At 41.8% G+C, this 23185-nt stretch overlaps 3 protein-coding genes across 6 annotated transcripts; all 3 read left to right on the plus strand.

Annotated features, from left to right (window-relative positions):
• The first annotated feature begins 226 nt into the window (after positions 1-226).
• Positions 227-2505, plus strand: hoxb5b (homeobox B5b). Its single transcript, XM_026178053.2, has 2 exons — positions 227-1025; positions 1462-2505. Exons 1-2 carry the CDS (start codon positions 392-394, stop codon positions 1707-1709), a joined length of 882 nt encoding a protein of 293 aa, XP_026033838.1. The 5' UTR covers positions 227-391; the 3' UTR covers positions 1710-2505.
• A 5614-nt stretch (positions 2506-8119) lies between these two features.
• On the plus strand, positions 8120-14800 carry LOC113028066 (homeobox protein Hox-D3). Of its 3 annotated transcripts, none has more exons than XM_026178052.2 (3): positions 8120-8273; positions 12542-12916; positions 14055-14800. In XM_026178052.2, exons 2-3 carry the CDS (start codon positions 12658-12660, stop codon positions 14648-14650), a joined length of 855 nt encoding a protein of 284 aa, XP_026033837.1. In that variant the 5' UTR covers positions 8120-8273; positions 12542-12657; the 3' UTR covers positions 14651-14800. The 3 variants fall into 3 exon arrangements, with proteins under 3 accessions (XP_026033837.1, XP_026033836.1, XP_026033834.1); XM_026178051.2 differs by lacking the exon at positions 8120-8273 and adding an exon at positions 11356-11554; XM_026178049.2 differs by lacking the exon at positions 8120-8273 and having other exon boundaries at positions 12334-12916.
• A 991-nt stretch (positions 14801-15791) lies between these two features.
• Positions 15792-17496, plus strand: hoxb1b (homeobox B1b). Of its 2 annotated transcripts, none has more exons than XM_080305001.1 (2): positions 15792-16491; positions 16749-17496. In XM_080305001.1, the coding sequence occupies exons 1-2, from the start codon at positions 15933-15935 to the stop codon at positions 17045-17047; spliced, it is 858 nt and encodes a 285-aa protein (XP_080161127.1). In that variant the 5' UTR covers positions 15792-15932; the 3' UTR covers positions 17048-17496. The 2 variants fall into 2 exon arrangements, with proteins under 2 accessions (XP_080161127.1, XP_026034319.1); XM_026178534.2 differs by having other exon boundaries at positions 15794-16491; positions 16746-17496.
• The last annotated feature ends 5689 nt before the right edge of the window (positions 17497-23185 follow it).

The following is a 23185-nucleotide window of genomic DNA, read 5'->3' on the forward strand; positions in this document are numbered from 1 at the left end:
GAGTGTTACATAAATGATGGATGACTCCGGGGGCCCTGACAGCGAGTCCCGGCGGGGTGCTACCGCAGCTGTCCGGAAGATGGCGCTCTCTGCCTGCGCGGCTCTCGGGGCGCAGCGGGGAGGCACCATTGACTGGAGCCCTAACGACCATTATTTCGTCATCATTTGTAACCATGGAGCATGAATTACCTCTTGAAGTCATCAGTGAGGATTTACGACTGGTCAACAAAGGCACGTGATTCCCGAACGCTCTCCCATATTTGGCCGCATACCTGGCAAAGTACAGTAGGGCTTCATTGCTTATAATTCATGATTGCATCCATAAATCGTGCAAGCACACAGGATTATAGCGACAAAGATCTACAAATCGAGGCTTTAAAAATCCAAGCAAATGAGCTCTTACTTTGTAAACTCGTTCTCAGGGCGCTATCCAAATGGCTCCGACTATCAGTTACTAAATTATGGGACTAACGGCGCTGTGAGCGGCTCCTTCAGAGACCCTGGCACCATGCACTCCGGGTCTTTCGGCTACAACTACAATGGCATGGACCTAACCGTGAACCGCACCAACACCGGCGGCCACTTCGGGGCTGTGAGGGAGGATGCCCGGGGATTTGGGGCGGACGCCCGCTACAGACAGACGCCCAACTGCTCGCTGTCGTCTCCAGACCCGGTGCAGCCGCCGCCGCCGTCGTGCGCCACAGCCAGCCGGGAGCAGCTGGAACTAAAAAGCCCCTCTCCTCCCTCTGACCGGAGCGCGACCTCGGGCGGCAGCAGCCTCAACAAAAGCAACAGCGCTCATTTCACGGAGATAGAGGACGCCACGGTCGCATCCGAGAGCGAGGAGGGCGCGCATAGCAGCGGCGGCGGAGGCGGCGGAGGCTCCTCCGGCACGGCACCGCGGGCGCAGCAGCAGCAGCAGCAGCAGCACCAGGAGCCCAACGCCACCTCCTCCACTCCCACAGCAAACGACTGCCAAACGCCACAAATATTCCCGTGGATGCGGAAGCTGCACATAAGCCATGGTAGATTTCCACCTCTCTTAATATTTAGTTTTGAAGGCTGTCACGCTGACGGTGTGCCATAAATCTGTCAGGTGTTGCATGAGTGCGCAGGCTGGCGTGGAAGGAAGAATTTAGAGGTAGAATCAGTAAGAGAAAAAAAAAATCTTTGTGGGGTTGTTTGCTTTAAATGCCGCTGGAGCCCGGAGGAGGTGTGGGGTGTAGTGAGCTGTGCTGGCCCAGAGCTGCAGAGGGAAGGCTGATTGTTGTGTTGTGTTATGTGTCGTGTTGGTTGCATGCTTCCACCCATTTCATGCTGTGTGACCCCCCCTCTCCGTCCATTAAATCACAGCGAAAAGCCCCCCCACATTAAAAAAAAGGGAGAAAAGACAGAAAAGAAAGTGTAGTTGTTGGTGTGCAGTGCGGTTGCTAATTTTCTGGATTTTCTGTAAAATTGTAGATATGACTGGACCTGATGGGAAAAGGGCCCGAACTGCGTACACCCGCTACCAGACGCTAGAGCTGGAGAAAGAGTTTCACTTCAATAGGTACCTAACCAGACGGCGGAGGATAGAGATAGCCCACGCCCTGTGTCTTTCCGAAAGACAGATCAAAATCTGGTTTCAGAACCGCAGGATGAAGTGGAAGAAGGACAATAAACTGAAAAGCATGAGCCTCGTAACGGGAGGGAGCGCCTTCCACAACTGAATAACTTTTTGGTGGAGTTAAAAAAAAACACAGAAAGAAAGAAAAAAAGAAAAACATAATAAGTTAAAAAAAAAAAAAGAGAACCCATGAGTACTGTAAAGCTATTTAAAGCGCAGCACCTTCCAGCATGCCATTGTGATAGAAAAAGAAGTATTCTGTGGTCTTAAAATGCCATTTTTAGTTCACTGTTGTTGTAGCTTAGATGTGGAAAATAAGATGTAAATATCGCAGGGCTGGGGAGTTATCTGTCCATCTCTCCTCTCTCTTTCTGTCTCTTTCTGTCTTTCTCTTGAAGGTGTTTCAACTTGAGCTCTTTATTGTAACTTCTCCGCGGTCTAACAGGAGTAAATTCATTGTACAGTAAAAACAAAACAAAACACACGTTTAAAAAAAGGAAAAGAAAAGAAGAAGTTTCCAAACCACATGCTGCTCTTCATTGAATGTAATGTATTCCGGGGGCCATTCAAAGCGCTTTAGTGTAACTTTTACTGCTATTTTTGATGGTTAACTTGTGGCCAAGATCCATAAACTTTCAAGCCAATGTGTAGCTCTAGGATATTTTGTGCATCTGTTATTATTATTATTATTATTATTATAATTATTATTATTATTACCATTGTTTAGGACTAATTATGAGCAATGCAAATGTATTCAACCTGTCAATGTGATAAATTTTTAGTGCAAAGGGTTATTCTGTGGATAGGCAGTGATGTAAGCTTTTTTCTCCAATAAGCTTTTTGTATTTGTAAGTGAACTCATAGCGCTTGAAAATAAAGTTTCTCTCAATTGCTTTGAACGTGTCTCGACTGTCTCATCGATTAGAATAAAAACAGATTAGGTTTTTCTTTTTAAAAAAAAGGCAGGCCATATTTAAGTGGAGATGCGCAACTTTTTCTGTGTGCGTGCGTGTGTATGTGAGTGTGTGTGTGGCTGCTTTTCACCCGCATTTAACTTATTAATGATTAACCTGAAGTATTTGTTAAAATGTCCCACACACAAACAAGATTTCGGGTCAATTTTTGACGCATTGTTTTTGGCGCAGACACAGTGAAAAAGAAGACTTTTTAAACACTTACCTCTCTGCAGCGAGATGTTTGCCATGTGGGAAAATATGTTGCTGATAAAATCCACCTTTAAAAAAAAAGAGGGGGTAAAGCTTTGGCTTTACAGGTATATAGGCAAGGCTGAAGTTGGTAAAAATCCCCCTTACCAAAGATTGTATAGGCCTATATTACTTACAGACTGTGAAAAGTCACGTGAGGTCCATAAAGTTGGTTTTATGGTTTTGGGGAGTAGACAATGTACTATATAATTCACAACCTTGAATGAAAGTGACGGCTTAACTGCGTGGATGGGACTGCAAAGGCTGGACTGGGGAAGGAAGTGGTGTCCACTCATGTTTAGTTAGTTTAAGCTGCTGCGCGAAAACTTCCAATAACTGTTACGCATTAAAAGAGTGTGGCTGCTAAAATGTTATTTTAAAAACAGTCTAAATATTAAGATTTAATTGCGCAAATTTTAGTTCTGATTTTGAGCCACAGAGCCACATTATTTGTCACTTTTATCATGAAAATCCTAAACGTTTTGCTGTTCGAACATCCTCATTTAGAGGCCCCTGTTTCTGCTCAGCGTGGACACATACTGGCCGATTTTCATACTTAAAAGAAAGTAATCCAAAGTTTCTTTTTCAAACACAAGCTGATTTTTAGGAGGGAAAATAAAATCTCTTGAAGGCTAATGAGAAGCTTTATAGAGCTGCCATGCAAAAACGAACTTGAGCGAGGTCCTGGAGTGATTTATCCGAATCTGTCAAGTCACCGAGCGGCCAAAGGTGAAGTCTCGGACAACTCTGAGCTGGACACAGGCTTCACTGACTTTACATAAAGAAAAGCCAGGCTATGTGGGTCCTGGAGTGCATTGTCTAGCGGCCACTAATAAAACATAATGATATTATGTGCAGGAAAGCAAAAGACTGCAAGAGACTTCTGCAATATTTCCAAAAGTATTTCCAAACTAATTTCAGGTTTAAGAAAAAAAAAGAGTAAAAAAGTAGTGGTGGGCTATATGGGTCCCAGACATTTTCCACATATTCATAACTATTAAGTGGCAATTTAGCCAGCGTAATGAGTATTGCATATTGATAGGGGTAATCTGTACCCGGATCTCATGCATAATTCATGGCGGCGGGGATCATCGCTGGGTCAGGAGACGGTAGAGACTGCAGCACGCAGATGCGTCAGGAGGAAGACTTTGCACTGTCACCACCGAGGCTCAGGAGCGCAATAACACGGTGCTTTTGCACAGGAGAGAAGAGGCTTCAATGCTTATATTTCTCATATTTTTCACAGTTTATAATCAGGGTTTCAATCACTCCAAAGCAGCTGCGTAAAATTAACAGAATTCAGCTCCACTTTGCGCTTTTGTTTGCGAGAAAACTGAGTTTAAAAAATGTGGCGATGCACGCTGAGTTATATATCTCCTGTATACATTTACAGAATTTAGAATTTAGCACAAATATTGAAGTCTTAGTTTCAAAATCAGCGAATAGAAATATATATATACATATAATGTTGTATACCTAATAATAGAGAGCGTAAACATAAGGAGTTTGTATTTATTTGCACATAAATGTTAAAATCAGCCAGTCACTGTGAACGACTTTAATCAAAATCATAAAATGCATGAAACCACCTTGAACATTTTTGTTTGTATGGGTGCTCAACATCTGGAAGGCTGTGTGTGACTTCACAGCTGCTGCGGTTTGTTTGTTTGTGTCCGTGAGGTCTCTGTAATGAGGCGGCTGTGCCAGCAGAGGGCGCCTCAGACCGAGCAGGCTGATGATGGATGAGGTTTCTTTCTGGGGTTTTTGCCTCCAGCTCGAGCTCTTATCATCGGGGGCATGTAAGTTACAGAGAAGAACAGAGAAAAAGACGAGCTTTGTTGATCTGTTATTTCTTTCGGTTTGATCAGGTCGAGTGGAGGGAAACACATTTAATCCTGCGCGCTCTGGGAGTGAAGCTGCTTTTTGATTTAAAAATAAAAATAATAATAATAATAAAAGGTTGGGTTCATTTTTCTTTACGTTAGCTGGAGAGGCAATAATCAGACTGACTTCATGTACTTTGTACTAGAGTATTTCTACTTTGTGTTATGCTCTAATCTGTATTCCATGTTATTCCAAAGGTATTGAGGCCTTTTTTACTGCACCATTTTTATCTGTATTTAAGATCCCAAACATTTTATAAAGTTTTATAAGGTGTTTTAAAAATTACTTTCTTAATGTGAAACTTCTCCTTTGTTTTTAGTTTAAATAACTTTTTAAAGCTCAAACCTGTTAAATTATTTTACATTTTACAGCAAAATAAGAAAAAAAAGCTTCTTTTTCTTTCTTTTTCTGCCGTTAATAACCCCATGGCCTCTCATGCTTATCTTATGACCCCTCTGAGGTCACACAATAACCTTCAATTAGGAAACACTGCCCTAAGCCAGCTGTGTGTCATGTAGTTACACATTTTAAGATGCTTTAATGCCAGCTGATGACCTTGCAGGATTTCTAGTGGTGAGTTCAAACTTCTAATGGAGGACTTTTTGTAATCTTTTGGTATTTACTCTGATTTGAGTGTCTGAGTTTCTCAAAGAGGAATCTGTAGCCTCTGACGGTGAAGTGCATTCAGTCATATCACTGTTATAAATGCTCACAATATTTAAGTCTTACTTCTTATTAGAGAAAGACAGCCATGAGGTCACTGCAGCTGTAAAACATTTGCCCAAACTCAAACCTCTGTGGGCATATTTTACAAAAATGTTTAGAGTTGGTGGCTTTCTAGCTAATAGTTAATAAATCATTAAGTTACTCTTATAGATTTATTATAAACCATAAATAATAACGTTTGGGTGTTAGGGCTGTAGAAGCTTCTTCGGGCTGGTTATAAGAACTGAGTGGATATTTTTTAGAAACTCCCTGCAGATGGTACGGACACAACATCCATTTAGTAACAACTTGTTAGCGTGTATAACTGTAGACCTACCATCAGAACCCATTTAATAATAACTCATTAACATTTATATCTCCAGACCTGATTCATCAAATCCTTTATTATTTGCACATTTCCATCTATAGTTTTTGGCAGTTAAACACATTTATTAATGAGTAAAGAAACCCTTATAACTCCAGGTGCTGTAGTCAATACTCCTTATTAACTTATATAATCACAAATACATTTAAAAAATTACTTTTTTTTAGTGATTTACCTCCTTTTTTAATGACTTATTACTTAGTACTGTTACTTTGAAACATCAATAAGTGCAGATTTGGTCACTTGGTGATCTGAGCAGGTTATCAAAACACCATAACAATGACTTATTCACATCCATGACTGCATGTGTTTGCTTTCAATGAATCTTAATAACCTTTTTATGTTTATAACTGGATACCTGATGTAATAAACCCCTAAGTGTTTGCATATTTCCATTTATAATCACATTCTTTGTGGTTTAACACCTTTATTAATGACACATAAACACTTATAACTGCAGGTATTGTGGTTAATGCTCCTTACTAATGACATTGTTGTTACTTTACTCCTTTAAAAAACGTATTAAGGTGTATACCTGCAGATTTTTTAACTAAAAGTATTTTAATAATGTAGTAACATAAAGTGTTGTTATGTCCAACCTTCTTCTAACGATAGCGTTCATCATTTAAAAGCTCAAACTTCTGTCTAATTTATATATATCCTCAGAACGGGTTATTATGAGCCCATATTAATGACTTATTAACTTTTATATCTGTTTTTAATGACTCGTTGAGTGTGTAACGTGTTGTATCATACCACTTGTCTCAATATTCTTATTATTGCAATTTTTATTATTTAAAAAAAATTGAAAACATCTTATTCATGTCTTAATAACAGCTGCTGGTTTTGCATTCAGCAAATTCTAATAACCTTTTTTAAAACTGGAAAGCTGAGACATTAAACCCCTTATTAATTTCTCATTTGCATTTATAATTCAATTCTTGGAAATTAACCTACCCCATCAACGAGATATAAACAGTTACAACTTCAGATTTTCATACAGTAATAACTTATTGGCATTAATAGCAATAAACTTTATTTTCAAACTTTATATTAAAACTAATCTCATCTATAAATGAATTTATAAGTTCTGAACTAAAGACTTGTTTTTGTGCATAAATTCCAGCAACATGCGTTGACCTTTATAAATCTACAAACATGTTGATGTTGTTGTTGTTGTTGTTTTTAAAAAAATAAATAAATAATAATAATGACATATCTGGCTGTCAGCTGAATGACTTGTTGATAATTAAATCTTTATCAGTAAGTCAGTAACATTAATAATTGCAGACTGCATGTATTACATTTCCTGTAATTGAAGACTGTGGTTTAAACACTTCCAGTATTACATATAACTAAATATTTTATAAATGAAGCCTTTTATCAATAGCTTGTTAACCAAATTTTCATCTTTATCTAATTAACCTGCAATTAATTGTACAGTAGTTTTTTTTATTGCAACCTTTTATTAATACGTTACTAATATTAAAAACTGCAGACTGCATGTATTAATCCTCTTTATTTGTGACTTATTAACATTTAACATGCTGCTCCATGTCTGAAACATTTGATAAATTACTTGTTAATGACTTATTAAAATCTATGAAGTATTTAATGTGGCTTTAATAGCCTGTTACATACATGACATACATAGATTTCCAGCATGCGATAGGGATAAACATCATAGACCCAGGGGTTTTTTCACAATCTGGCTTTTTTTTTTCTTATTGATGACTTAAACAGGTCAATAATATTTATTAATCACTAATGAAGCCTTTAGTATAACTTATGAAGGGTTTTTTTTAATTAAAAATTGCTGAATGTCCAGAAATATCCAGTGTCACGGTTCACAAAGTGAAAAGATCATGTTTAGATCTGATTTTTAAATTAGCTGACTTCATTCTTCCAGGCTTTTGTCCAAACGCCCGCAGAGACGGAGGATCTGTCACCTATATCCACCCTGTAGATCCGAATTTGTGTAAATACAGCAGCAGCCACAAATTCGCATCTTGGGGAGTATGTAGATGATGACACATCACCTAGAAGGGAAGAAAAACATTCGTCTAGAAGACAAGAAAATTCCTTTCTGTTTGTGTATCAGTGCAACATGAGCGCTACATTTGATATTTCGTGCTGGTGTGTGTGATTTTTTTTTTCTTTAGAGCTGCAGGCCTTCTGCTCAGTTTGGCTGGCTGTTTTCTCTCCTCTTTCCTCCCTTTTAGCGCCTCATTGTTGGGGAGGGTGGAGGGTAAAGAATATGACATCTGGGAAAGTTGCCGGACGAGCCTTGAATGTGGGCATTGTTCCGCACATCATTTGTCACGTCTCCTTTTCACTGCCACTGTCCGTATAGTCAAGGAGGAGTTGTAGTTTGCAGCCAGGGGGAAATGTGAGGAGGAGGACCTCAAACAAACATTTCCAACGGACCTGACTGGATGGAGAAGCCGGCCTGGTGAGGAAAAGCATGAGGCACCGGAGAAGGAAAAAAGTAAGTTCACCAAAGTTGGATTTTACGCACTCGCAGTGTGAGTTTGATTAAAGTTTTCGGGAGTAACGCGGTTATATTTAGCATTTCTAAGCAGCAAAGGCGACAAATGAATCAAAGGCGAAGACAGGAGGAGCTTTATTAATGCACATTATTTTTAAAAATCCTCCCGTAAAGACACATTATATATTGCGTAACATCTGTTCAGCCTGCGCTGTGCAGCTGTTGACAATTACCCAAACAAACACTTATACATATATATCTGCTGTTTGTTTACTGCTTATAGATGCCAAACAACATTTTTAAATCACGGTTATTTATGAGTATTTGTTTGGTTATCGACTCGCCCGTGTTGCCTGCGTGGGGAATCAAGCCTCTGCCACCGCCGATTCAAGAGAATTAATTCGGGGCAATAAATCCCCTCCTCTGCGCACACGTGGTTCCTGCAGCTAATTGACAGGAGCGGTTGCAGTGCGCTGCATTTGTCAGCAGGCCTGCAGACTGAGTGGAGGGCGGCTGGAGGTGGAGGTGGTGGGGGTATGTGGAGGGTGTGTGTTTGTGTGTGTCCATCAAACACCAGACAGAAGAAGAAGAAGAGAGAGAAGACGATGAGGAAGATCGCGAGTGATGGGCGTAAAGTGCAGCTCGGGGATGTTGTCATACATGAGTGATAACGACATTCCACGAGGATCAAACCTATTTGTATTTATATTTATTGTGCATGCGTTATTCAGTGGAAACTGACTTATCAGGTCAGTCCATCTGCACCTCCACCCCCATCACACACACACACACACACACACACACACACACACACACACACACACACACACACACACACACACACACACACACACACACACAGCCTCCACGTCTCATATATCAGAGGGCAGTTTTTGTCTAAACAGCGCACTTATTGCTGATTTTTCTTTGTGTGTTTATGGCGCTTTTTATAGGCTCTCAGGAGGATTTATGTTTATATGTGCACCTGTGTGCACCTGCAGTGCTTTACTCAAGTATTTCTGTCTACTTTCACTACATTTCAAAGGCAAATATTTGCTATTGTTTCTCTGATAACTTTGCAGAATAACAATAATTGTGTTAATGCATCCTATTAACAGAATAAAAAACTTTTTTATTGTGCTATAACCATATGTGTAACATTAAACTAATGCTTGCACGTTAATGCACCATCAGTTATAATCCGGTATTTTTTCTTCCTATGCCATCAGAATGATTTTTGTCTTTGAAATTCTGTTTGATAATGAGACGATAGTTCTAACAGACATAATCTTTTCTTTCTCAAAGGCACACATTAGGGTTAGACCTTACTTTGGGCACCTTTGAGGGTAATACTTTGCACTTTAGCACAAAGGGGTTAAGCAGGGTAGCTGCATGCTAGTTGTTAAGCAGTTATGGCTGAGGACTAAATCTCAGAAATTCAGTGCCACACAAATTGCAGCTTCGACTGATGGGAATGTCTTAGCACAAAGGCAGCTTGTAGTTGAACCTTCCAGGGCTATAAGCTACATCTGGTCGGATCCATCAGCATACATGGAGAGCTGTACAGCTGTTCAAGCAGACGGCACTCGGCAGACTTTCAGCGCTGACCAAAGCCACAAAAAACAAAAACAAAAGAAAAAACCTACATGTGGGGCACAGAGAATGTTTTGCAAGACTGAAATTTTGATAACTAACTTATTATCAAAATTTCAGCCGGGATAGGCTCAAGACCCTGAATTGGAGAAGCAGGCGAAAATTCAACTTAAACAAAATAAACCAAAACTAATCAGGTTAAAGATATGGAGCTGATAGTGTGAAGGGCAAGTGTGATATTTCATTCAAGTGCATTTAATCATCTGTGACTCTCAGCATGCATGGATCAACACATTTCCTGGTAAACTAGAGCCAATCAAAATGTGGAAAATGGTGGTGGTGGTGGTGAGGGGGGTGGTGGTGGGTCATCTCTTCTGCAGGTCTGCATGTTTTTTAACATTTTGGAGCAAACACAACACGTCACGCTTTTTTCTCCGTCTGCTAAATTCCACTTTTAACGTTTATTTTAATTCAGTCTTTGTTTAATCAGTAAAATGCGACTCGTGGAGCATAAATCTGGTTTCTCAGAGCGCTCTGGCCAAATATAGGAAGCAGTTTAATCAATTGCACAAAATAACTGCACCAGTGTGCGTGAGGTAAATCAGACCTTTTGGACAGAAGGCCCACGGCTTCCATGAGACATTTTTGTGGCACGCATCAAAGATCAAAGACGTCCATTTGCATTAATTAACGCCACTGAGTTAAATATTACCCTCAAGAGCCAATCAAAGAGATCGAGCAAAACGTGAAGACGAGAGATCAAAGCACCACCAATCGATCCGCTGCAGCGGTCACCAAAAACCAAAGCCAGCACAAGCCAGGCCTCGTTACAAGATTTTCTTTTCTTTTTCTAATGGATGCTGCTGTGCTGACCGCGGTCTGTCTCCACTTTGGTGCTTTGAAATGAACCTCTCTGATCTCTCTTTTAAATTAAGGAAGAAAGGATCCATTACGCAAAGAATGCATTTGGTATAAAGACTAAACACTGATAGCTTTCTTTGGCTGAGTAATTTACGGCATCTCTGGCATCATTCCTGAACTGGATGTCTGAATTTATTGTTACAGCAGCTGGACGACTTCCCAGGATTGTTTAAACAAGACGTGGCTGCCTGTGTGTTCATAGAAGTGTGATTTCTCTGCGCCCCGAAAGCTTCGCGGTGGAATTAAAAACTGGTAGCCTTTGGGTGTTTTTAATGCATGACAGTAGTGGTGGTGGAAGAGGTGGGAAGCATCTCCTTAACAGGCCATTTTCTTTATCTAAATCTACTTCAAATCGACTTCAGTGCCAAAAATATTTCAGCTCCCCCTGCCCTCTGCTGAGCCAACTTAATGTTTCTGGGTTTTCATTCTGCTCTAATTGCCGCAGAAACGTAGAGGAAGTCAATTTGCCATATAGAAAGACGTAAAAATCCCCTTTCTTATCTTTATCGCAGGCCTATTACCATACATGAAACTGAGCCTGCACGATCAGCAGAAAGGCTTCCTTTTTACGCGCACACACAGACACACACACATCCACACACACACACACGCCGATCCTGTGTGCAGAAATGCAACGCAGGGCGGTCTGCAGCTGCAGAAACACTGTCCACTCCTTCACCACTCAAAGCCACGTCGCGTGCACCTTAACGCACGAGAGCCGCGTGCTTCTGCTGGGATTATTCACTAATCCGGGAGGTTTTCCAAAGGTGAGAGGAGCCGGTGTGTTTTGTTTGCGTGCAGGATTGTTTCAGCAGCGGAATGAATGTAGGTTGTGAAGGTAAGGCAGCCGAGCTGTTGTACCGCGGACTGGGTTATGTGTCTTTATGATTTACGAGCCCGACTCCAGCCGCGGTTCAACCAGAGTTCATAAAGCTGCATGCCTCCAGTCTTATTCTCCCTCTCTCCCTTGCTCACTCCCTCTCCTCGTCCTTAAAACTGCGCCTTTAATAATTTCATTCTCTTTAATTTTGGAAGAAAAGTGAATTAAATTTAATTGCCCGAGAAGATGCGCACAAAACAGCCGCGGCGCACAAAGCACTTTTCTTTTATTTTGCGTTTAATTGATGGATTTTTCTTAGCAAACTGTGATGTAACGTTTAATTTTTTCCCCCTTAAAAAATGCCCAACGCAGGGCTATCCATTAACTGAACAAAGGCTGCTATTTATTAGCAGTCATACAGGCCTAATTTAATTTCCCGCAGCACCACTGAAAGCATGAATAAAAACACTGTTATTTGCTATATTTGTATTTAATGTATGGTTTTATATTTTAGCTATTTATATCTGTCAATTAGTATTATTTTTTTTCTCTTGCCCTGAATCTGAATCAAACAAAAGACTGCCTCCAATAAAGCTGCCCCTTTAATACTCTGCAATCCTTATATATTGCTTATGCTACTTACATAATTAAATGACAATAAAAGGAATTTGTAGGCCACTGAGGTCCATATTAATTGCAAAGGGTGAACAAGAGGATAATAATTGAATTTCTGCAGAGATTTTACAGGATTATCCTCCTCTTGGTGTGTTTTTTTTCTTTCTTTCTCCAGCACACTCTTCATTCTGCGTCGCCTCTCTGGCTTGGAGAGGCTTGCTATTCATGTCAGCATACTATTGAGTTGATAAGATGGATCATTTAGTCTCCTCCCTGATTCTGTCTCCGTCTTTTTTCTTTTTTTGCTGGATCGTCTCAGGCCAAGAAGCCCTCTGTGGAAACCTGCCATGTGACATTTGGCTGCCAGCGCTTCGCCACAAGGTCAAAAAGGGAGGGGAGGAGAGGAGGGGGAGGAGGAGACCCTGTGCACGTTTAATGGAAATGCAGAAAACCAGCAGCGCTTCACACAGCATCCACCATCATCACCATCACCACCGTGACCTCTTCAGCGAGTCTCCGGATGGTGTGAGCGGCTTTGAGTGTGCTCCTCAGCAGCAAGTGGAGGCGTCTGAGCATGGCACGTTTCCCCGGAGGTCAAAGCAGCAAAACCCAAAGTTTGCAATGAGCAGAAAGATTTTCCCCTGGATGAAAGAGTCCAGACACTCAAATCAGAAACCCGGGAGGAGAGTCGCAGGTCTGTATGACATAAACCAGCAGCAGCAGAGGATTTTAAATGAAGCCGTTTCCAATCATTTTCCCTTCAACGTAGCTCCTAATGTAGCGTATATTCCCTGCAGTTCAGCATTAAAGCTGCAATCAGGCATGCGAGGGGAAGGCCCTGGCTCAGGATTTAGGATGACATTTGTTTTAAGAATAAAACAGACCAAGCAATATAATTTAATTTCACATGTCATGTTTATTACATAGAAAAATATTCAGATTTAATCGATTTTGGGGGGACAGACGAAGCCGAGAGTAACAGGACACAGACAGAATGACTCATCAGCGCAGAAATGCTGCTTATTAAAACAGGAAACACACAGATATAGATGGCCCTCCTTCATTTAAACTCACGTTTTTATTCTTTGCAATTATCTTCCACTTTAAATACAGTTTCTCTGAACCTAAATCAGAGACTTTCATGATTTATGACAGAAAAAATATTTAAATAAAAGGCATAAGACAGTCAAATGTCCAGTATCAACTGACTTACCGAATTTCCCAGAGGAACCCACCCGAGGGATTAATAAAGTTTTATCTTATCTTATCTTATCTTACTTATTTGACATCAGACACACATAAACCAAACGAGAACGAGCCTGGACAGCACTTCTTCTTGTATATAAAAATGTATTTTTATATTTGGGTTTCATTTAGTAAATCATTAAACGCATAGAAATTGCCCCTCCCCCGCCACACACACACAAATAGTTAAAATCAACATCCTTGAAATGCGTAGACTTCTAACACAAACTCATCACCTGCATTTTAGCCTTGGAGCTTGCTGACTTTGCCCTTTAGCACATGCGTACTAACTTGCTCACAGAGCACCAGAGGCACCGCGAAGCTGTGGTAACGTTATGTGTCCTCTGCGCTGCTCCTTTATTCTGTTCTGCTGTTGATTTTATTTACTGATTAAACTTTAATTTGCTGTTTTTACTTTTGATCTTTTACTTTTTGCTTTTTTTTTATAATGGGGGGTGGGGGGGTCATAGCAGGAAGAGCAGGAATGAGACATAAGACTAAAACTAAAAGATGTGCAAACTTAAAGAGTTATTGAAGGGGAAGCTTCTAATTTGATCACGTTCCCGTGCACATTATTGTCTCTACAGACTGCCCCGTGAACGAGAAGAGTCCAAGCAGCGCGACCCCGGCCTCCAAGCGAACGCGCACCGCGTACACGAGCGCGCAACTGGTGGAGCTGGAGAAGGAGTTCCACTTCAGCCGCTACCTCTGCAGGCCGAGGCGCGTGGAGATGGCCGGCCTGCTCAACCTTCACGAGAGGCAGATCAAGATCTGGTTCCAGAACCGGAGGATGAAGCAGAAAAAGGACCAGCGAGGTCAGGGCCTCCCTCCAGCCATCACCACCTCCTCTTGCTCGCCCTCGTCCTCCCCCTCCGCCCCGGGAAGCCCCACTCTGTCGAGCCTGGGTTATGTCCATCTGGGAGGGGATTACCAACCGGCCTCCCCTCCGCTCAGGCCCCAGCTGCAGCAGGAGCAGCAGCCTGCGTACCCGGCAAACTACTCTAAATATCCAGTTTCAGGCTTCACGCATGGCCCGCAGTTTGATGTGCAGTACAGCACCCACACAAGCTCACACACACCAAACCCCAACCTGCGAGGAAACGACCTGAGCGGCTCGTATTTCTCACAGAGCTGCAGTCCTCAGGAAAGAATCATGCAAGCTCCCAAACTGACCCACCTGTAGCGCACGGTGTGGATTTATAAAGAAGCGCAATACTGATATATTTCCATGCATGCGTTATTTATTTATTTATTTGACTAATTAATCAGAATATTAGTCTCAAATGTTGTTGTTTTTTATCTGTATTTATAAATCATTTGCTGTGTGTTTTAAGTGCAAAGTTTCGGTTATTTTCTTTTCGACTTTAACTTTCGTTTAATAATTAAGACCTTAAATTAAAAAGGTTCACTGCTGTAATTTACCCAACATAATAATAATAATAATAATAATAATAATAATAATAATAATAATAATAATAATAATAATAATAATAATAATAATAATAATTTATTCCACCAGATTTGATCTCCAAAATAAAAGAGCCAAGCGCAAATTTCTCTCTTTTAATTAGAGCTTAGTTAGCGCCTGAGGTTTATAACCTTACATTAACTCTTATAAGAGGAGAGTGGAGCTTGTAGGCTTTGGAGGATTTTACCCTGTAAGTGTGAACAACTTTTAAGCAGAAAAAGAAAGACGCGGTGGAGAAAAAAAAGACTGTATATGGTTCTTAAACGTGTCTTTGTTCTTTTATGGGGGAAATGGGCCAAACAAGCTGTCAATCTTTTAAAAGGAGCCATGATGGATCACTGGAGTCACTGCAATGCCTTTCCCCCCTTGCCTGATTCGGTGTCTGTCTGCAGGGTTCACTCAGTCCGAACGTGTTTTAATAATAAGCCAGTTATTTAAGCAGCTACAAAAAGTTTATTTTCAGTATAGAAATTAGCTTCATTCATGTCATTTAGAACAGAGAATTAAACAAAGTGCATGAAAAACAAATGATATCACAATTAAAACAGCTGCAGGCCATAAATTAATAGAAAAGGTTATTTTATATTATTTGTTCAAGAGTAAAATAACTCGAAAAAAGTAACTTTTTTGTTATTATCATTTTTATTATCATTTTTTTCTCATATTCATTTATCATTTTTTCTTCCTGTAACACTGTGGCCTGAAAATGTGTCCTCCTGTTTGCCTTCCTATCAGATGGATGAGCGAGTTTGATTGAAGCATTTGTCATGTAAATGCGAGGCCGTTTGATGGACGAGTCTGCAGACTTGACAGAGTGCTGTAGGTCCCTTGCCATTGGCGTTTGGCGGGTCACATGGTGTGTCAGGAAGGTGATATGAGGGTGGAAGGCAGTTTTACAGCTTTGACATACTACCTAGAAGGTTAGGGCAAAGGGAGCACCGATTAATGACTGCACGGTCTTGATCAGTTCTGAACAAACGGCAGGCCCAGGTTCAGGATGAACTCATACTTAGATTACCCCGTATGCAACCGGGGAGCAAATATTTTCAGCGCAAAGGCCGGATACCACAACTTAAACCATGGATATACATCCTCCAACTCTTGCGCAACAAGTGATAGTTACGCACCGGACGGACGTGTAATGGTCGCAACTTCGGCGCCCCACCAGACTCCGAGCCTCCCTCTGCACCACCAGAACCACGTAGGCTTGGACATGCCGTTCGCGGGACCGGGCAACTCCGTGTATGGCTCACCTCTGGAGTACGGACATCACCAGTACGGCCTCGCCCCCGAGCAGGACCGGAGCTTTATCCATGCACAAGTCTCACCCCTCGCCACAAACATGGCTCCCTATACCGGGGACAGTTGTGGGCCTGGGGTTGCACCGGGAGGCCAGTATCTGCATTTTGGCAGCGGGGATCAGAGGCAGCAAGAATATTCAGAAAGTGTTTACGCAAGGTTACCGCCTCCATGTAAGGAAAGGGATTTGGAGCATGTAGAGGAAACTTCGAAAACTTTCGACTGGATGAAAGTGAAGAGGAATCCTCCCAAAACAGGTCTGTTATGAGGAAATCAGAGCTAAGAAATGCAGTTTAGAAACCAAACGGGATCTGTTTCCCGTGCGTAAAACCCCCATCCAGCTGATATAATTAGACCAAATTGTTTTAGATTGTCCTCAAATGATTTGGCAGCTAATATTTCACGCATTTCTTCTGTTCACGCTGACATTTTCATCGTCATTAAAGCCCACTCTTTAGCCCCACGACTTTCATTTTCCTCTATCATCCCATTCATCCATTTCTCTCCACAGCAGTCGTGTCGGAGTTCGGTGTTCCCGGCCAGCACAACGTGATCCGCACTAACTTCACCACCAAGCAGCTGACCGAGCTGGAGAAGGAATTCCACTTCAACAAATACCTATCGCGGGCAAGGCGGGTGGAGGTGGCGGCCAGCCTGGAGCTCAATGAGACGCAGGTGAAAATCTGGTTTCAGAACCGGAGGATGAAGCAGAAGAAACGGGAGAAACTGGGCTGTGTTTTAGTCAACACCCCGGCACCAACGGAGAAACTTTCCACCTCTGAAGCCTCCCCAAAGACACAAGAGAAAAACTAAACAGTGACTACAAATATAACTGGAGGCCCGAGCAGAGTTTTTCACATTTTCCCCAAAGTTGCACCATTCCAGAAAAAACTGAAAATTGCTTGTGGACTTGTGAACTATACAGGGTAGGCAGTGTCTGCTTGTAGTCATTTAATCTTTCTATTACACACCTCCATGCTGTTTTTTCTTTGTTTGTTGCCGCACTGATGTACTCAGTGTTACCGTTTGCACTATTTATTTACAGGGTATTTTCCAACAGTTGTTGAAACAATTTAGCTTAATAAAGTCTATAAAATGCAATAAGAGTTGTATTTGTTGCGTGTGTGAGTGTGCAATAAAATAAAAACAAAAAAAGAGTATCCAGATTATTCTGATTCAGTCCAATCAAACTTTAAATTCTGATAAAGAATTTGTTCTGTTTCACTGTGTAAAATAAAGTTATGTGTGGTTTTAAAAACTTATTCCCCCCCCCCCCTGTATGTTTACCTCTATTATTAGTCCCCTTGCATAATGTGACAAGAGGAATCTTTCACAACACATGGGGTGGTTCTCAGTGACCTTTTCACCTCGAAATACCTCCAGGGGCTCTAAACATGACAACAAACTCCAGGGAGGCAGGTCTCAGGCTCGATTTGTTACCCAAATTCTGCCGGGACACAGGTTGTCACAGGTTGTCACTGAAGTCCATTTGTATCTTATAAAATTTAACAATCTTTCTTTTAAAATGATGAAATCAATTAACCTCTCAGCGCTTACTCTGGTTTCACCTTGAGTCAAAGGCTCGCCGGACCTGACCGCCTACTTTCTTGTGATGTTGAAGGGGCAGCAGTTTCAATATTTGCACTGGGTGTTAGGTTTGCACACAGTTTCTGCCCCAACAGCACTGGCCTGTTGCTGCCCCTTTCCCCAAAGCTAAGGTTCACACAGAGTTCAGGCACAAATGAATGCAGAGTCAATCTGTCAAGACACCAGAGAGGCTCAGAGAAGTGCGCTCTAAGTCTCTCAGATCTTTGCAGGTATTGCTTTTAATATTGAGACTAATAAGGTTGTAGGTCATTTAGGTTGTGCTCCAGATTGTGCAAACTTTAATCTCTCCGAGGCTGCTCAAAAACAAGTTTTAAGGAAATGGAAATCATTTGAAATATATCTGCATGAGTATGCAGTCCTCTGACAACTATATTAAAAATTGATACAGTCCTACGAATAGAAGTTACAGTTGAAATACCATACGGCCCATTACTGTAAATTAGAAAAGGAGCAGAGAGGTTTGGTGACATGCATTTCTTTACAAACCAACAGCCTGCTCTTCAGATGAGTCGCAAGGCCAAGGACTGGGAAGGCGATAATCTATAAGGTGAATAGTGACAGATTCAACAACAAAAAAGGGGGACGGTGTGGAAAACAAGTGTGGGACTTCATTCCAGAGGTGCGATCTCTGCCATCTCTGTAGGTAATACCTCAGCGCTCCCAGTGGGCTCTCCATCTGGAGGTGTCAGAGTCGGTGCTGCAGCCAACACCACGGAGACAGATGTTCAGCTGGGGGAGAGGAGAAAGGAGGAGGATGTTTTTCACCTTCGGATCAGTTCAGCCCTCTTCGCCTTCGCCCGGGGAATGTAGGACAGCGAGAGGAGAGGAGCACAGAATGGTTAATGAACACAAAAGGAACACAAAGAAGAAACTGTTACAGGCGCAAATATAGTCGAAACTATTAATAGCTCCAGCAAAAACAGCCTCCTTTTCTTTCCTCAGATGTCTTTAGCCGGCACGTCCGCCCCCCTCCCTGCACTTTGCTTGAGGTCAACCCAGTGCTGTTTGTACCCCATGCTGCTTGCAGTTGTTGCAGGCTCTTTTACAAGTCTATTGCCAGGCTCACTTCCTTGGTTTTCTACCAGTTCCTCTGTCGCATGTCACTCTGCAGGGTCCCCGGGCTTCAAAGGAAAACTAGATACAGTATTCATGGCATAACCGGGGGTTGGTCATCCAAAAGATACCACAGAGGGAAGATATCAAACACAGCTTTGAGGGATAACACCATTTTATCTTGTACTGTAAGACACAGACATCAAAATAAATGGATGAAAGAAATTTGGTTCTGTTCAGTTTCTTGAAAACTTCTTAGAATATTTATCAAACCTAACAAATTACAGTTCAAACAAGGACTCATTTTCCATCTTTGTCCTGTTTTTTTTTTTTTTTTTAAATGCTATTGACCTTTATTAATGTCTAACCAAAGAAATGGAAGAACTAAAAATAGGTGTATGGAATCAGAAACTTAAGGGGAAACAGCTCTGTGCACTGAATCTTCTTTTATTTATTATTTGAAATAAATATAAACATCTTCAGTTTTAACATTTCTTAACTTTCTCTGTCAGTCTGGCACTACAATGAATTTGTTCGGCTTTTGTGCTGCTGGCTACACAAAATAAGACATTTGATGTCATCTCTGTGGGATATGTGAAATTAGAAAAAGCATTTTTCTCCATATAAAACGTCTGTTTGGTTTCCCATTGGCTCTGAGAGGGGTCTCTCCTCCTCCTTAGTTTATGAGGACTGTTTGGGGGCAGTTTCTCTCTTAAGCTCATCCATCCTTGAAACTTATTAATTTACCGATTCAAAAAAAAATCTACAGCTTAATAGATTGTTTGCATATGTAATTTTCACTTCATGATTGTATCAGTTAATGGTGTTGTCACAGTATCTTTAGCATCAATGCAATAAGACAGATTTGTTGCGTTTTGTATTTTCTGGCAAACAATTAAGAATGAAAGCATTACAGAGGTGGAACTATAACTGTAGAAAGAGCAGATAAAAATAATAATTACACAGTTATTAGCAGTGTTATATGTGCATTATTAACACAGTGTTTCACCCCTAATATGAAGCACGACTCTTGGACGCTGAGGTGAAATGCTTTGATGACATCACTCCGTGTGCAGACATAACTGGGTTTAAATGTAACACGCATATTTTTATAATTAGCAATGATGAGAAAAACAGACTTTTAAACACTTCTTAAAAAGGTGTTTAAAGAAATTAAAACCAAACTTGCATATGCATTTTTTTTTATTGTTATCAAAAGTCATTTGAGGTGTTTGGTCTGTGAAATTCAGTAGTTTTTTTCCCTTTTTAAAAAAAATTATGTTGGTGTTTATACCCTCATTGCTGTAGGAGGGAAACAAAATTATGATAAACAATTACATTTGAAAGTCTTATAATCTGAGTAGATATGGGTTGGTACCAGTGTACTGCCGTACCCCTAATTCTTTTTATTTTCATGATTTCTTTCACAGTTTTTGAGGTTTGTGGAGAGGGGCTGCCTGGGTATGAGTGGCACGCTCTTTGTTTTGGCACTGAGGCTCTTTATAGCCAAGCCTGAGACATTCTTGACAACCATCCCCCATCCGAGTCAGGCTCGATTGGATCTGGAGGCGCTGGCCGACCTGAAGCTCCCGTCTCCCGGGTCCCACTGCGACTGCATCCTTTCCCCACTCCATCAGCATGGTAACTGAGAGAGACAAGTGACTTGGCCAGGGTTAACGTCTTAATACTCCCCGGGATTGCCTCCAGGATCCAAATGGCTACCCCTAATAGTTTTCCTCCTCTGTGTGCCTGTCAGACCGCCATGACTATATGCCGTAAGAAAAACAAGACTAGCTGAGAGGCAGCGTAACGAGGCAGCACGATGAAATAATGAGGGGTGGTGAGGAAGAAGAGAAAGCTTTGGTGTAAAGACGCAGGTACGAAGCGCTGCCTGATACTTTGCATGGAAAGCTTGCACACTTGAAATTAAACCAGCTCTTTTCCTTAAAGCCCAGGAGGGGGGAAACCAGAACTCAATCAGTGTCACGTCACATGGTTCAAAGCGGCCAATTCGATGCTGCCAGGAGGCTGAGAAATGCAAGGTGACAGTTCATTTTACCAGTGACAGTGTGTCGGTCTCGCTTGCTGGTTCCACAGTCAATTCCCAGCGAGCAGTGAAGGTTGAGTGTTGCTGTAGACAGACAGCAGCTTACCACCCTCCCCTCACACCACCACCTTCCTCCTCCTCTTCCTCCTCACCGCCGCTCTCTCATCGACCCTGCTCTGCTTTGTATTCCAATTAACTGGACAGAGGGAGAGGCGGCAGCGTTGCCGGATCACAAGCAAAGGCAGACACATTCTTCTGGCGTCCTTCCAGTCTCTCAATCCCACCACTATCAATAGTGCTGTGCTTCCCTTTTTCCCCCTTCACTTTCCCTCTCCTCTCGGCTTATGACAAGGGCCAGTTGTTCCAGAGGGGTAATTCATGGATTCTTCTTTAACAACTGCCTCTAGGGACAAAGTCCTGGTAATGAAAAATAGGTCCCTCGCTCACACATTCATACATCACATGTAATAGAGGTGTGCAATCACTCAGTCGAGTCAACGCACTGCTAGCTGTAACTGCTGTCCTTAACAGACACCTCAAATAATGCTGAATTAATATTTTGAAACGGCTCATATATCCTAACATAATACAATTTGAATGATTTTCTATTCAATGCTCTCAGGGCTAACATTGATTGGAGCACAAGCTGAGGTAACTCTCCGAGTCAGTCAATGTGAGGCTGACTGAAGGTTGTAGATTTAGCACAGCACATTTGCTCTCTTCTGTCTTTCGTGTCCTCAATCTATCATCACTTTTTTTTAACTTCGCCCCCCCCTGCACTGACATATGTTTGAGCAATGGGTGGGTTGGGAATTCAATGATTCGGAGGAAATCTGAAGAGTAAACTACATCTTTTTTTATCTCCTTGAGCAACACAAACATTTACAAGAGACCGTCAAGAATCAGGCCAAACACCTTTTTTTTTTTTTAAATGAATGCATTTAAATTTGCGCACCATCTTGAGATATATTCTATTTTGAAAGGTGAAGGAGTGACTTTAAGCTATTTTTGTGGCCAATTTGTTTGAAGGTGAGTGTCGCTTTCTTTTTAAACTACTTCCTTTTCCTCTTCTAAACTAAAGACAAACAGAGCTCGACAGACAGGTGTGGGTGCCTCTTTATTTGCCCCTCTGGACTGCCTATCTGGAGAATGCAGTGTTGTGTGTTTGCAGGACAGGATACACACACACACACACACACACACACACACACACACACACACACACACACACACACACACACACACACACACACACTCAAACACATACCCTTCATGCCCTGAGGAGCCTCCTGACTCTCTCTCTTCTGGCTCTATCAGATCAGAGAGACCTGCTGTCCCTCCCCACACCGCAATGCAAATGAAAAGGAATGCGCTGATAAAAGGCCAGATCCCGGAGATGAGAGAGGGCAGAAGGAGGACAGAGGCAGCAAATGCTGAAGGGGGTGAGAGCCTCTTGGGGAGATGAGAGGCAGCAGAGGAGTCAGTGTTGGTAGTAGTGGGAGATCATAGTCTTGCTCCCCCTCGGCGGCGTTTGATACAGGGCTTTTGTCGCTCTTTCAGCAGTGCATTGTTGGGTGGTGTAATCCCCGTTGGATTACAAAGGGCTTCCCTTTTCATATGGGGCTGACCCAGCAGGCAGGTGGCTGGGGCTCTGTGGAGCTGTCAAGGGGAGGGAACCTCTTTTCCAGGGGAGGGGACCCCCAGTTCCTCTTACCTTCACAGGGGCTTTTTGCTGGAAGGCCAGTCAGGCACAGGTCAGTGTGGGGACAATCCTGACATGGGATTCAACTCGCCCTGACCCCACGGGTTCTTGTGGAGAAGTGACAAGGAAGGACTCCATCATGAGACAGAATTTAACATGAAAACATGTGAAAACACGTGAAAGTATTGTTTGGTGATCAAAAAAAACACGATTTTTAAATAAAAACAGGATCATCGCAGCTGCAACGATTAAGATTAGAGTCAACATGCTGCATTAAGAGTTAAAAAATGCAAGTTTAAGATCTGAAATAATAAAAATCTTGTCTATAGTTTAAAATATGGTATCAGCCATACATCACTTGATTGATACGTCGTGTTTTCTGTCAATGTGAGCTGTGTCTGATTGAGCTTTGCTTATTTGATGGCTTTCCTCACACGCTTTCAGTAATAGAGGATCAATAACACAATAGCAACAACCACCAATATTTCTATTTCTAATATAGCTACTACCACAGCCTCCTCTGCTCATTTCAGCTGAGCCC

This window comes from Astatotilapia calliptera, chromosome 8 (genome assembly GCF_964374335.1).
Source record: "Astatotilapia calliptera chromosome 8, fAstCal68.1, whole genome shotgun sequence".
NCBI lineage: Eukaryota > Metazoa > Chordata > Actinopteri > Cichliformes > Cichlidae > Astatotilapia > Astatotilapia calliptera.